We start from the raw sequence: 16490 nt of genomic DNA on the forward strand, positions 1-16490 counted from the left end.
CTTTGGCATATGGTTCAATAAATGGCCATTTTTATTATATGGTAAATGCCAGGTGATGTGATACCCCTGCTTTCTCCTTATCCACCCTTCCAACCCCCATCCCATCCACAGCCACTTCGATGAGGTTACGTCTTCAATATGCAGCGCTGACTCTGCCCTCATCACCCAGGAGGCAATTCTCAGGAGGTAACACTGACAACCTGGTAAATAATCACAAATGACTGGAATCCCAATATTGCTTAATGGCCTAGAAATTGAGCTCCCAGCTTTCATTTTCCTAATAGAGTGACCAGAATATGAGCAGCCTGGAAGAGGTAGATAGAGATGAGAGAGACATAGACACTGCCTGGCTCAGCCAGGCCAAGGGGGAAGGCTGGGAACAGACAACCCCTCTCTACCCCAGCCCCAGCCTTCCCCCAGCACTCATTTTTGTATCCTATAGACAAGAGAATCTGGGGACAGGCCAGTAATTCAATTCAGTCAGCATTTACTGAGTACCAACTATATGCCAGGCACTGGGCATATGGAGATGAGCGGGCATCTAAGGCACAGTCCTCGCCTTCATTTCCCTGTTGTTACCCATGGTTTAGGAGTGCCCTTGACTCTCATCCTCCCTTCTCATCTGCCCATCTATTCCAGGTACTATATTTTTATAACTTACTCTTAAGACAAATGTGTAGTAGTGACTTCAACTAATTTGGCATTCTCCAGGTGGCCTGACAAGTGTTCAGAAATTGCCTGAGTTGTTCGCAATGCAAGAGAGATCCCAAGTTCTGTAAGATAAGAATGTGTTAAAAGAATGGCAAATTCCACTGTCTTTTAGCAGGTGGGAAAATACAATAACGTCCATGTTTCTCGGTCCCAGCATTTCCTTCTGCCTTCAACAACCCACAACTAGTTTCACTGAATTAATGAATAGGTGAGTGAATGAGTGAACAAACAAGCCAATTAATGAAGAAATCAGCTGGAACTCTGATCCACTCTCTACATATCAAACCATGCTATGCTGACAGTTAAAGTGGCATCCTTCTTTACCACAGAGAGAAGTATCAGGATGGACACATGGGGCCCCTGTCCCCTTCAACTCACATGTGAAGCCCCACTTTTGAGAGTGAACATTTGCCTGATTATGCCCCTCCCTGAGCTCATCCCACACTGTCTCATGGGGACTAAAGGAACCTGCAACCACAGAGCCTTAGAACCATGGGGCCCTTGGGGTTTGTGAAGTAACTGACAGAATGGGGAAAAGTGAGTCAAAGAAGGAACCTGGAGCCAGGAGATGTGGGCTCAAGTACTGGATCTAGTGCCTACTAGCAATTCATGTGCCCTCTCTGATTCTCAGTTTCTTCATCTGTAAAATGAGGCTAACAAGGTCTTTACTATGGCATTATGAGGACAAGATGAAGCAATGAACATAAATGCACTTTCTGAACCATGCACACCCTCAACTTATAGGCCAAAGAATATGAAAGTTTAGGAGGTCACAGGTCACAGGCAGAATGTGGTTGCCCAGGTCCCCCAACTAGTCATCTCTTAGCAAAGGTCAGTAAGAGTAGGCCTTACACTGAGCCAGCTGACTGACACCTCAGCACCCACTTCCCTCCTGTCAGCACTGAGAGCTGAGAAGTTGTGCAGCCTCAGCCCTGAGGCACTGTGTCATGCTCCAGCACCTGTCATTCCTCCTGTGCACAGGGGAAAATAGGAGGTGACACCTGGAGATGAGGTGGGAAGGAAGAGCTGTCAGCAGGGACTGCTGTGGGTGCAGGTGTCAGGAAGACAAAGGAGGATACCGGGTGGCCTGGAAAGGAGGCTGCAGAGGACAGGGGTCAAAACACTAGCCCCGGATCAAAGGGCACCATTCTGACTCCTGCATCTGCCAATAAGAGGCAGGAGAGATCTTAGGCGAATAACTTACCCTTTTCGAGTACCAGATGACTTATCTCTAAAGTCCTCTTTGCCTGCCTCCCTGGTTGGTATCACATGTCATTGAATCTACAACCCCAACAATTGTATGATGCCCCATAATTTTATGTAGCACTAAGAAAGAAAAACATGCCGTCAATTAAACTACATCATGCCATTATTGTAAGACACAGGCTGATTTCAGCAATGTTCCAGCATGAAAAACGTGCATCTTAGAGCCACACAGTGTGGTAGATGAGAGCACCATGTGACTGTAAGACTAAATATGATCATCCATTCCTGTGGGATAGAACCGCAACCCTCAGCCCCTCAGCGGGGATCTCAAGAGGACCAAGCTCTTTGCCTGGAGCACATTCACCCGTGAATTGAGGAGAGAGCAAGGGAATGGTCCATGCTGGGAAGAGGGCTAAGCAGCGGGTCTGGAGGAGGAACAGGAGCAAAGTCCTGTGAGTTCAGGTGGAAATCAGGGGCCTGCAAAGGCAATCCACAAAGCCAGGGACACCTGAAGATCCACTAAGAAGGGAAGATGTGAGGGATGGGAAAAAGAGCACAGAGAGGACAACTGACTCAGCCAAGCTCAGCACCTGCACCGACTCTTGAACACCCCCTGGACATGCAGGCAAGGACCCAGGGGCCCTTCTTGGTTGTGCTGACAAAATAACCCTAAGGGTCCCTATGAATCTGCTGCTTCAACAACCATGTAGCAACCGTTATTTGCAGAGAGATTAACATCTACTGTAAGTCTTCTCTCATGCAGTGAAACAGTCCAGTTTCTCCACCTCCTCTCAGCCATCATAGTTCCCAGACCCCACACCAGAACAGCTGTATTCTCCTCCAGAAGTACTTCTTCAACCTTGTAAAATGCCTCGTAAAATGTGACATCCAAAAGACGCACATTGGAGCATCTTTAATAATTATTTATCACGGCAAAAAACAGAAAGAATCCAAGTGTCAAGTAATTGCAAAAATGAGAAGCAAGATGTGTATATCTACTTAACAAACTGCTGATCAATCATTATAGATTTTTACCAAAACATGCAATAACATGTAATATGCTCATACTATATTAGGAAAAAGCAGCAAAATTACAAGCCCTTAAAAGACAGCTTGCTTGGCATTGAAGGCCTGGAAAGAAATACCCCAAAATAATCTGGAATTTTTCTGAATCAGTGAATTACTTTTTTTCTTCTTTTGATTTTTCTGTATTTTCCATATTTCTTTAATGAACATATAATCATTTAAATAAAAATAAATGGACTAGACAAGAAATTTCAAATGGATTCTGCCACATATAGAGCTGAGCAGGACCAAGAATTTACATAAACTTATTATATATACATTACAATACTTTTCTTCTTTTTGTTTTTTATTCTTCTGTAGTGACTTGTACACTTTTCTTCTAGATAGAATCGTAACATTTCTAAATGATTCAGATTCTCATACCGGCCTCTTCTAATACAGCACATATTATTTATTTTAGGGACATTTAAAATATTACCCAATATACTTCTGTAATACTATGTAGAAACTATATCTTCATATGCTAACTCATATTTAAAATGTAGTAGAATTTTCTTTTAGAAAAATAACCTCCAGAAAATTCTTTTGTAAGGCAACAGATATTTTTAAACATGAATAGTCATCCCTGTCTATTTATCCATTTCCCATATTGAGGGGCTGGCTGCTTACATGCTTACGTGCTTCCATTTACATATTCCAGTCCATTACATCTTCAGTGTTTTCTCTTTCATGTAATCCCAATGGCATAAAGGTTAAAAAATAAGAATATTTTGTCTATTCCACAAGACAAAAAACAGATGCAATCATTCCCATGCCCTTACCCTTCCTTCTAAGACTTTACCCACCTTCGCCATTCCTCTGACTCCTCCCTGGAAAACAATTCATCTTTTCTCCTCTCTCCTTTTGGTCAATCACGTAGTTGCTAATATTTCCCCTTCCCTGTCATTCTAAGTCACTCTCTTCTTTTCTTCATGGGTTTGAACTCTGCCTGCCAAGCAGTTGGGTAAGGGAATTTCCAGACCACATCACTCGCTGCCACATCTACACAGGACCACTCCCCAGTGCCCAACCCTGCAGGCACCGAGAGCCACCTGACACAAAGACCAACAGTAAGCCACAAAAGCCCAGGAAGGCCTGCCCATCACACCATTCCCAAGGCCAACACATTTGCTGCCAACGGCACTCGGTCAACCCAACGTCCTCATACTACATTCATTTCCAATAGAATGATTTATCAAATATTTAACTAAATGTACTGCCATCATATATGCTGCAGTGATGCTGGGTCAATCCCAATGTGCTATGGCCATATTAATTTCCACAAATGATTTATCCAACATTTTAATATGATTCGATTTTATACTATTAATAAACCTGCAAATCATAAAAAATTCTGTTATCAGAACACAAGTCTCAATCATCAGTTCAGAAAATATGGCTGGGGTCTTCTCCAACACCCCAAAGAAGCTGCATTTGACTGCATCTTTTGGCCCAACTAGGAGGTGCCTCCCAGGCTGGGGTAAACTGCTTGCTTCGGTGAAAAGGCTTATTGGGAAAAGTCACCCTCCCCAGAGAAGTGGGTGTTTAGCCACTGAGCCAAGCACAGAATGGAAAACCAGAAGTGGTAGCTTTCAGACCTGGCTGAGAGTCCCACGGCCTCTGCTTAACACCACAAGCATCTCCACACAGTACTCATCCTGCTCTTGAGGTGGCTGACCTATGGTCCAACACCCTGGGGAATCTTAGCCCTGAACTTTTTCTTCTGCCCCTACTCTACAGATTGCTGTCTTTCCACCCCAGGTTCCCTGCCCCCAGCCACTTCATGACACCAACCCCCTTCACACACACATACACACAGAGAGAAAGTGGACTTACCCACTGAGGACCACGATGAAGTCCATGACATTCCAGCCATTGCGGAGGTATGAGCCCTTATGGAAGATGAACCCCAGGGCCACAATTTTGATCCCAGCTTCAAAGCAAAAGATCCCAATGAAATAAGGTTCTGTCTTTTCCTGTGGGGATGAGGAGCAGAAGCACCAGTGAGAAGAGGACTGTGCTTTATGAGACAGGTAAAGGCACAGCCTGGCCCTTCCTGGATGTCTGTGCTGGGTCTGCCCATGTGTAGGTGGGAAGCAAGGGTGCTAAGGGACCCTTGCAGGCTGTCTGTGACTCAGGAGTGCACGGGGCAAGGGGGAACCAGCTGTAGAAATGGACGATGTAAGGGTCACACCTAGGGGATAGACTTCCTTCCCAGGAAGGTCCCTGATGGCCCTGGCTTTGCCCTGAAGGAGTTTGCTGTTCGTCACATAAGTTAGAAGCTTGAAGGTCGTCATCTCATGTACACACATGGATTTTAGGCAATTTGTCTGTTCTTTTTAGGGGGAATACGTTAGATGTGTGACTCATTTCTTTAAGGAGAATAAGGACGTAAGCATTGGGAAGTTCATAACCACAAATACACACAAGCACTAAGCATCCTTCATCATCTCCCCTCTACTCCCCACCTCTTCCTCTCGTGTCAGAAGACCCTTAGGAAAGAGGAGGGAAGAAAATGGGCCTATGCCTGCCCTTTCTTCTTCCCTGGTTGCCACACAACACAGACACGGTGTCTATAATCTCTTATTTTCTGTGTGAATCCCCATGGGGTCTGTCATTAACTTGTCCCCCAGCAAAGAGCAAACCCCTCCCAGAACTCACAGGCAGGAAGGGAATGGGAGGGAGAGTGATAAAGCAGAGGAGAAGAAACCAAGAAAGACAAAAGGGGGAAAGGTGAGAAGCAGGGGAAGCACATACCAGTCTTCGGGACATGGGGGTCTTGTCATCCTCAGGAAGATGCTGCTCCAGGGCCAGGACGATGCAGTTGGCAATGATGGTGGCCAGGATCATGTACTCAAATGGCGTGGGAAAGTGGAGTTAAGGAACAAATTCACCAGAGAGGGACACAGCCTCCAAGATGGCCATGCCCATAAACACACAAGCTCTATCAATCCGCATTGTGTCTGTGCAGTTTGCGTGATTTTTATTTGTAAACAGGCAGGCAGGACAGAGGATGGTCCTTAGCATGTGAAACCAAAAACATTTTTGCCTGGTCTCTGAACACAAAGCATCTTCTCCATAAAAAGAACGTATGTAGCCAATACATAATATAGTTGGGTATATGACAGACACTCCAGCTACTGAGTGAATTCAATAACAAATCCAATAACCAAGGCTGAAAATGGAAGGGGGAAGAAAGAAGGAAGTCACATAATTAATGCCATAGCAGACCCCCTGTTCTCCCCAGTCTTCAAACCACTGGACTGGGTAACAACGCTTGTGCACAGATCCAGATGCTGCAATCTGTTGCTCTCCTGGGCTCACAACTGGAGTCCCCTCTTCCAGAATCTCTGCACCACTGAGTAACAGAAGAGCCCCTGGAAAAGAAACAATTCTCTCCATGTGAGCTTCCTTCTATTTTAAAACTCCACTCAGCAATGTACTTCTGGGGGAAGGAGAGGCTTGCTTTGTTCCACCTTATTTTCTCCTAAGCGTCTGCATCTATACGAAACAGAGACTGATCACAAATCCGAATCCTGGACAGCAAAGTCCAGTCCTGTAAGAACCACACTACAATGAATGAATGCAGGCTTTTTTTCTGTTAGATGTTTTTGAAAACAGGTGAGGTGCTCCCTGTGCCTTTTTAAAAACAGGACTATGACTCGAGTGCCAGCATCCTGATCCCTGCAGGAAAGTTTTGCCACATGCTCCAAGGGATGTGGGAAGGACTGCCAGAAGATAAAGAGGGAATCACCAGCTCCCAGCACTGTCACTCTGCATGTTGGGATTTCATTCTGTGATCACTGTTAGGACAAACACAAGTTAGCTACTGCAACTGGTCTTGCTGAGCAACCTGTGCTCTAGAAGATTCTGGAATTAGGCAGAAGAGAGGAGCAATAGATCTGGCAAAGTGGATGGAAGGAAAGGGGCTCTTCTTATCTCCACACAGACCCAGACAGGCTGTGTAGGGTGCAGGGCCTGGAACGCTCTCGTGGAGTTCAGGAGGGCAAATCACAGCTATCCCTGCAATGCCTCCCATCCTGCCAGGCTATCTGTGGCAATAACACAATGTTAAGTTGGCACCCAGGGCATCTCTGGGGAGGGCAGGGCAGAGGGCTTGGGGCAGTGTGTGCAATGAGATGTGAGCTGCTCACCAGTTGCTCTGGTCTGGGTGCTGGCATGCAGGGCTGCAGGGCTGAGATGCTGGCTGTGTGTGAGCCCCGAGTCCTTCTCTTAATCCTCATTTGGCAGTGCCTTCTCCTCCCCCACCACCATGCATCCCTGAGTCACACTGGAGAGTCACACTCACTCGCCAGCAGCTGACCGCCATCCTTCCTTCCCACGCACTTCCAACACTCACACAGCATACAGACACCAGAGACCACTCCACGGGCCTCTGCTGCCCTGAGGCTCAGCCACTGGAACTAAAAACAGACCCGGCCTCAGGGGACCTCAGAGCCTGTCCACTGCCTCCACACCCCACTGCGCCTGCTTAAACCCTCCCACTCAGACAGGAGCCTCCCCACATGGAAAGTCCCTCAGCACCCATGGGCATTCCTCCTCCTTCAAACACTCTGGACGCCAAGCCCCTGAGAGCCAAACATGCCAGCAGACACACACCACAGATGCCCACCCAGCTAGCATGCCCACCTTCTAAGGACAGGCCCTCCAACACACAGCCTGCCCTGGGCCACCCATGCCCACTGATCAAAGGGGGAGTGCTCCTCCCCTCCCATCATGGCTGTAACCCAGACCTCTGAACAAACAAACATGGAGCAATCAGGGACCACACCAGGACCGAGTGTCCCATAAGCCTTCTGAACAGCCTAGGTTGCCCTGGGCCTGGCACAGGCACCCAGAATCCCAGACTCATCCTGCAAATTAAAGATGGGAACCCGGGAGCAATGGTGGCCAAGGAATTCATACCTTTTCCTGAAAACATGCTTGGGCGATAGGGCCAGAAAGGGAACTGACAACACGCATACAAGTCACTGATGAAAGACAACAGAAGCTGAGAGTGTTGAGAGTGGTGTTCCTAAAATGCAGGCCATGAAATACTGGTGCTATAGGAACTTGCAATCAAACCAGTGAGAGAAAGCCTGGGTTGGGTAAAGTTAAGAAGGTTTCTCCCCAGCAGGACTTCTTGTGGCCTTTAACACTTTTGCACACAGTGGGCACACACTCCATCCCACACACAAACACACACACACAGGGGGTTTGGGACAGCACACAACATTTCCCAAACTTGCTTCACCTTGTAAATCTTTTTTCAGAGCATCTCTCTTGAACGGTGTTCCCAGGAACATAGCTGGGCAGCCTGACACAAAGTGGGGGTTTCTCTGCCAGTCCCCAAGAGCTGGGGGAGGAGGCTGATGGCTCTGACTGGAGTGAAACCAGGGCCTCTTCCATGTCATTCCCTGTCCTTGTTCCTTGTTCACAATAGTGTGGGGCTCACCTGGTCACTCCCCACAGCTGGAAATGTCTCATGCAATTTCAGACACCTGCTCAGCAGATCCAAGAAGCCCAGTGCCTGCCCTGAGAGGTAGGACTGGGCACGAGTACTTTCTCATTCAAGCTGCAGACCTCTCGCATTCTCATGGGTCTATGTGGGGTCTATGATTGTTTGCAGGGGTTGAATCTTCCCCTGAAAGCCTGAAAGTAATAAGCACAGGCTTAAAAGCAGATGGGTTCTCAGTGCTGAACTTGCAGGCAAGACAGGTCCTGGCAGCCCTGTGCCTCCAAGGCTTTCCCACTCACAATATCCGTTTGGACCATGGCAGCTCCTCCACTGCCCATGACTCCCCACTCACAATATCCACTTGGACCATGGCAGCTCCTCCACTGCCCCTGGCTCCCTGCTTCCGCGTTCATACCTGCATTTTCCTAGCCAATTAACCCAAGTATATTGCTCCCTGTAAGCACCTTTAAGCTTAACTAGCCCAGAATGTCCAAGTGCAGATATGTGGGGTTTGTGGGGACACAGGCTAGCTCAGGAAGGTGTAGCCATCACCATTGCAAGATGCTCCAGGCAGGGGAATGGCTCTTGGCCCAGGTGCTGATTAGTAAAACTCCCAGTGACTGGCCAAGTATCTGGGTGGCTGAGAATTCATGAGGTATTGATGGCTGGTGCTACCCAAGGCCCTAAAGTCTAGAATCTAAAGGTGGGAGTTTGGTAATTCACAGATTCTGAGAAGACCCTATTCCTACTTCCTCTCTAGCCAAATCCTCTGCCCACTAACTGATGTGAGGCCCATTCAGAGCAGCAATCTTCTGGCTTAAAAATATACATTTTTTTGCTTTACATTTTAAAAACTGTTCAGATATATATGCCCTTGAGAGGGATGTCCCTTTCGGCCTTATAGGGCATCTAGACCTCAGGATAAATTCATGGCTGCGGTAACGAAGAACCTGCGGGGAGAATGTGGAGATTCTGTGTAACTGTGGGCTAGGTGAAAGAATGGATAGCAGCAGGGAAATCTCAGGGGAGGTGAGCAGAAGAGACCATCCAATTCTGCCTAGGCCCCAGGCGCTCTCTCTTACAGCCCTGTTCTTCAACCTCTTTTCCACTTCCCTTTCTGAAGAAAGCACAAAGAAGAGGCATTTACATCTAGGTGATTCTGCCACCACCTGCAATGGCCTTTCTTCTCCTTTCTGGTCATACATCAAGACCAAGCTGAACTGCCACCTTGTCAGTGAAAGTTTCTCCCCCTGCCCCACAGGTCTTTGAATTGTGTGACTGTATTATTTCTTCTCCTATTTAAATCAGGAAACTGTATCTTGAAAGCAGGAGTTTTGCTCGTCTCTCTACTGGAAGTGCTTAGCAGAGCCCATGGTACACAGTAGGAGCTTAGTCAAAGTTCAATGCAGGTAGGAATGAACAAGAGGCATTCACTGAGGAGCCACTGTAAAGACAGCGCTTTGCTCACCCACTCTGGCCCAGGCCAGGGCTCCCGCTCACTCCCACTGTTGCAGGCTGCCTCTGAGGCGCCACTCCCATTTCTTCCCGACAGCAAAACTTCACACCCCAAAGCAATGGCTCTGCTACATGCCCAAAGGGAAGAGCCAAAACAGCAAGAAACACCCACCCACCAGTCAAGCTAGTGCACCTCAACCTGGCAGACTGGACAAAGACATGACTTGGAAAGGTCAAAGGGAGCTCCGAGTCACCACGGCCTCAAAGACCAACACCCTTCACAGCAACCACAATCAGGGACAAGATGGAAGTCTGTCCAGGTCTCTGACTCTTTCTGTTCTGGAATTCAGTGACACTCATTACAGTCTGTCACTGACATTGAGGATATTTTAGGGAAGACTATCTATCCCTGGTGTCCAGATTGTTTTTGTTTTGAAATCTTGAACAAATGGAGCTGATGGGGCAGTGAGGACTGGGAGTCCCAGGGCAGGACCTTGCCTGTCTCACTTACCACTGTGCTTGGCCCACAGTGGGGCCCTGGTAACTGTTATTTTATTAATAAATTAATACTCAAGTGATAAATGAATCATATAGGGAAACTAGAGCCAGAGGTATCCTTACAAAAGGTACCCACACTCTCCACACTGCATACTCATTTGAACTTTTTATACTGTCCACTGTAGACACACATGATCTATTTTAAAAAGAAAATAAACCAGCATACATGGAAGATCCCTTTCATGTTAAAAAAAAAGAGAGAGAGAGAGAGAGAGAGAGAGAGAGAGAGAGAGAGAGAGAGAGAGAGAGAAGGCTGGGTGCAGTAGCTCACGCCTGTAATCCCAGCACTTTGGGAAGCCAAGGCGGGCAGATCACGAGGTCAGGAGATCGAGACCATCCTGGCTAACACAGTGAAACCCCATCTCTACTAAAAAAAAATACAAAAGATTAGCCAGGCATGGTGGCGGGCACCTGTAGTCCCAGCTACTCGGGAGGCTGAGGCAGGACAATGGCATGAACCCGGGAGGTGGAGCTGGCAGTGAGGGGAGATTGCGCCACTGCACTCCAGGCTGGGTGACAGAGCAAGACTCCGTCTAAGAAAAAAAAAAAAGAGAGAGAAGGGAGAGAAGGAGAAAAAATTCTGTCTGGCTGGAAGGCTGATGAGTCTTCTCTCAGTAGTAGGGTTATTTTCACTTTCTTCTTTACTCCTCTAACCATTTTCTGAGTGTTCAAATGAGCATGTGTTCATTTATAACTATAAAATCAATTAAAGCTACATGTATCCTGAAAAAAACAAATCAACACAAAAACCCATCCCAACCCGAGAGTGAGGAGGAATGCGATGGCCAGAGAAATCAGAGAAAGACTTCGGAGAGGATTAAATGCAAGAGAATAAAGAGACCTGGCCAAAATGAGGAAATGACCATGAAAGCGCTTTGAAACCTGCAAAAGACACCTCCCCTCCTGCATTCCCTCCTGTACCAGCTCACTGCTCGCTAGGGGCCTCATTTCATAAAGTTTACTGGCAATCTCCTCAAACACCCCTTCACTCCTCACTCCCTCTGAGCCCATTAATGAGGACCTGTGTCGCTCCAACTCTCTTTCTAGTCTAGCAGTTTCAAGACAATCATTAGGGAAATGATAAAAATAGGTTCGCTTATTGATTTATCTCCTTTACCCAATGCTCCTTCCTTCAAACGGTTGACTTGTTTCCTTAGCAACATGGCTAATTTGAGCAGCACAACGCAGCCTGCACACCTGCCATTTGTTCATTTCCTTCTCGAAGCACAGAAAGCTGGGGCAAGGGTGGTGATGCTGGTTCTGCTGTTACCAGAGCCCTGGGGGCCTGGCCTGGAGCTGAGCTCTTCCTCTGCCTAGGCCTGAAGAGCCTCCCCATCACCACCTCTCAGGTACAGATCTTCAGGTACACGCCTTGAAAGGACTTAGGCCTCAGGCAGTAAATATTGGGTGTCCCCAGGCAAATACGCATCTCTATCACCACCAGGGGGCTCATCCTGAAGACCTTTGTACTCAGCTGTCTCCTCTCAGAGCCTATGACATCTGAACACTAAGAAGGCCATGCTCTGAGGGGTAAGGGGCCACCAGGGACAGGCAGGCAGATAGAATGCTGTGTGCTCTCCCAACTCCAGCCTAATGCAGAATATGCTTTTGTGGGGAGCAGTCAGTGGGCACTCAGGCACTTCCTGGAAACTCCTGGGGGGTACAGAAGAGTCCACAGTCTGAGGGGAGGCATCCCTCAGCCTCCTTTACCCATTTCCGCCCCTCGCCCCAGGCCCACAATAATCTCCCTACAGGAAGACCTGTTTCCTTTTCTCCCTTCAGTCTCATGTTTTTGGATGTCTAAATCCAAGAGATGTAACAGCCTCAGAGGATGGCATGGATGCCTTTGTGTATGTCTTTCCACCTCTTCCTCATGTGCACATAAATTTCATCCTAATAAGTGGACTTTGACTCAAAGACAGTAACTGAGAAAGAGCCTTGACTAGTCTATGATTCCCTAAAAGCATCACACCAAATAGACATTTTACACGTGAACAGGAATGAAATACAGCTATCCAAGGCTTCTGTGTAACTTCAGAATCTTCTTCAAGACCTGGAATGCAATGGAGAAAATGTAGCTTGGTAATGGGAACCAGAGCCAGGCCTCCAACTGCAAAAGCTGCCCCAGCACAGTACTCGAGTCAATGGAGGGTTATGACCATCCGTTCCCACAGAACCAAACAAGAAATACAAAAGGACCGAAGCCTAAAATGATACCGGAATCTGAACTCCCTCTGAAAACTGTAAAGTGTTGCACAAATACAGTTACTTTCAGTATCCTACTAACTCAATCTTTCAGCATCTACTGTGGCTCGATAATTTGGGGAAAGCATCTGTTGGTGGTCACAGCCTCCAGCCCTCAGGAGTGGGCTGGTTGGCTATAGCCATGGGCTAACACGGAGAAGACCAACCCCAATAAAGGATTTAAAAGAAAATTATGGTAATGGGCCTCCGGGAAAAGAGCAAAGACACTTGGCCCAGAACCTCCTGAGAATATGGAAAGTGCATCCAAACACCAGTCCCCAGAGGAGGATTTATGAAGCTGATGACTCTGATGCAATCTCTCCCAGTGATTAGAAGGATATTAATCACACCCAAGGCCAGGGCTAAGAACAGGAGGGGCTGAACCATCACAGAAGTCTGGCTCCAGTTCCCATAGACCCTGATGGAAATGCAGTGAGATCATGCTGGTGAGATCATATGACCCTCGTCTGAGCCGACTGAGAAAGATACATCTGTCTTGGAGGGACGAGTAATGCCGAAGACACAAGACCTTGTGCCTAAAACCCAGACATAGCAATAGTTATGACCATCACTTCAACAGTATCTCTGTATCCCTCATGGTCTTCCTCACCTTCCTAGAAGCAGACATTCTTACAGAAATCTCTGCTTCTTAACCTGTCTACACAAAAAGAAAAGTCAAACCAGCCCTGTTCAAACAGGCCTGGCCTGGCCAGGTGCAGTGGCTCACATCTGCAATCCCAGCACTTTGGGAGGCCAAGGCGAGTGAATCACTTGAGGTTAAGAGTTCAAGACCAGCCTGGCCAACATGGTGAAACCCTGTCTCTACAATTAATACAAAAATTATCTGGGCATGATGGTGTGCACCTGTAATCCCGGCTACTTGGGAAGCTGAGGCAGGAGAATGGCTTGAACCCAGGAGATAGAGGTTGTGGTGAGCTGGGATCATACCACTGCACTCCAGTCTGGGGGACGGAGCAAGACTCTGTCTCAAAAAACAAACAGACAAAAAAAACAAACAAACAAAAACAGCCCTGGTCAGGCCAGCTCCCTTCCTGGAGGGATGTTTCACATTTTCTCCAAATAATGGCATAAAGTAGAAGTGAGTATGAGGTAAAAAGATGGAGAGCGATTAAGAAAATGTGGCACATATACACCATGGAATACTATGCAGCCACAAAAAAGGATGAGTTTGTGTCCTTTGTAGGGACATGGATGCAGCTGGAAACTATCATTCTCAGCAAACTATCGCAAGAACAGAAAACCAAACACCGCATGTTCTCACTCATAGGTGGGAACTGAACAATGAGATCACTTGGACTCGGGGAGGGGAACATCACACACCGGGGCCTATGATGGGGAGGGGGGAGGGGGGAGGGATGGCATTGGGAGTTATACCTGATGTAAATGACGAGTTGATGGGTGCTGATGAGTTGATGGGTGCAGCACACCCACATGGCACAAGTATACATATGTAACAAACCTGCACGTTATGCACATGTACCCTAGAACTTAAAGTATAATTAAAAAAAAAAAAAAAAGATGGAGAGCCAAGAGGGCTTTCTAACGCCTCTCAGCAAGCTGCCCCACTCTGCTCAGGTGAGAGGGCCCAGGTTAAGAGATAAGCTATGGTGCAAGGAGACTTAGCCCAGGGCTCCTTCTGGACTTCTTTGCACTCACTCTTATGGCTGCCCTGGCAGGACATGGTAGCCCAAAAGAGACCAGCCCAAAAAAGGCAATAAACAGACAGAACTATTCCTGGAGATTCTGAGGAGCTATAGATGAACTTTGCAATTCTCTGAAAATAAATGCTAACCTTCCACATTTATCAATATATGGACCACCTTCCTATTTGGGTAGTCCATACTTTTAAGTTTCCTGTGTCTGTTCTGGGCTGATCAACAGAAGGTGAACCACACTTCACCTCCAAAGGGCAAGAGGGCTAACCCCCTGTGTTTCTCCATGTGACAGTTAGCAGTACACAACTCTGGCTGCAAACCTGGAAGTCCACCCTGCATATCCCTCCCCTCCCCTCCCTAACCATGGCAGGAGACACGCACTGTCAACAAGCAGAAAAACATGGAAGAAGGCTCTGCCTACTCCATACTGTCCCATGTCATCATCTCATTGCTTTCCTTAGTGTAATTTTTCTCACCACCCAACCTCATCTTAAAAAAAAAAAAAAAAAAAGACTAAAAAACCAAACCCCTTTTCTTTTTTTAAAACAAAACAAAACAAAAATGCATCATGTGACTTCCAGCCTTAACATCAGTTTTTTAACTTTGGTTTCCATGGTGGTGGGATGCAACCTGCCATCGCCATGACAACAGCTGCCTCTGTTCAAATTCACCATCTGACAGGCTGTCCTGAACAGACACACACCTCTCTCCTTCTTAATCCCTCTCTCTCTCTCTTCCCCCTTCCTGCTGTCAAGAAGATGGAAATGCCATCACACCTACTCCTAAAGACTTAAAACCTAATGAATGAAAGACAAATAAAGCAATATTGAGAACATAACAAAGAGGCAGAGAACTCCCCAAAAGGCCTTTTGTTTGCCAATACAATCCTGCTGCTCTCTCATGGAGGTCAATGGACTCAGTTACTCAAAACAAAAGATCCTAAGCATTACTCATGTAATGCTGGCTATGAAGCCAAGTCCAAATTCTCATTACTTTAGACCAAATAGCTCCCATCTGACTCCCAGGACCCTGCCCTCTGGATAAAATGACTGAAAGGAAGCGCACACGATTGCTACTTTGGTGAACCAACATTCAGGTCAGTTCCAGACTCATCTGGGCCCTGATTCCCAAAGGATGGGGAGTGCTGGTTCTGAGAAAATAAAACAGTACTGGCTCCCTCCCTCCTCCCACTGCCATGCCCCTTGCAGTTACAGACAGCTGGATAAGTCTTAACAAATTCATTTGTTTTGTGTGTGACTGGATCCTGGACTCAAAATGCTGTCATTCAACACACCGTTTTGGTGAACAGCAGACAAATGATTGAATGCTACAGAAAAGGGAAAAAAGAAAAGGGGAGCATTAAAAGCCTCTGGAAGAAAACAAAACAGCAGTGGGAAAATTACCTGTTTCAGAAACGAGAATTTGTGTTTTGATGACACTCTGATGAATTGGAGCCCATCAAGAGTTCTGGCAGCAACGTGCATTTCAGGGAAGATGACTATGAGGTGCAATCAGCAACCCCACCCAAGACTACACCCCACTTCATATCAACACCAGCATCATGGAACTGAGACAGCATAAGAAAAATGAAAAGCCTTTTGTGAAAGAGTCCATAGATCACCTGTAGGAGAATGTTTGTTTTCCTCTGAAAACTCTGCAACTGAGCCCTGGCATTCAAAGACACCTACCAAGCCTGCAAACCACGTGAGATAATGTTGAAGGAACTAGGGATACTCAGCTTGGAAAGGGAAGACTTGAGAAATACATCACAGCTGCTTTCAAATATCTGAAGGGCTAGCTTGAAGGGGCTCAGATGTTTTTAAAGTTATTCTGGAGGCAAAGACTAAGATCCAATATGCAGAGTACCCATCCGAAGACAGATCTGGAGCAATGAAGAGAAGAACTTCCACTGTTCCACAAGTGAATGGACTACTTCTTAAGTAGAAAACTAAGTATTGTGCTAATAGATGTTTAACACTGGGGGGAAAGCCCCCATGTGTAACATTCGCAAATTTCTGGAGTATAAATACTCTCTCCATGGCCAATTTCAAGCTACCATCTTGACATCACTGAACACGGAGTCTGGAAGAGACACGCAGAGAGGACACTCAAGAGCT

At 46.8% G+C, this 16490-nt stretch overlaps 1 protein-coding gene across 7 annotated transcripts in view; it reads right to left on the reverse strand.

Moving 5' to 3' along the window:
- The window catches only part of CACNA1E (calcium voltage-gated channel subunit alpha1 E), a 495006-nt gene that overhangs the window by 292667 nt on the left and 185849 nt on the right, over positions 1 to 16490 (reverse strand). For all 7 annotated transcript variants that reach the window (XM_073011718.1, XM_073011715.1, XM_073011713.1 and 4 more), the window contains 2 exons: positions 5740 to 5845; positions 4819 to 4958 (listed from right to left, as the gene is read on the reverse strand). In XM_073011718.1, coding sequence (XP_072867819.1) covers positions 4819 to 4958; positions 5740 to 5845 — 246 coding nt within the window. The remainder of the gene's footprint in view (positions 1 to 4818; positions 4959 to 5739; positions 5846 to 16490) is intronic.

This window comes from Chlorocebus sabaeus, chromosome 25, assembly GCF_047675955.1.
Source record: "Chlorocebus sabaeus isolate Y175 chromosome 25, mChlSab1.0.hap1, whole genome shotgun sequence".
NCBI lineage: Eukaryota > Metazoa > Chordata > Mammalia > Primates > Cercopithecidae > Chlorocebus > Chlorocebus sabaeus.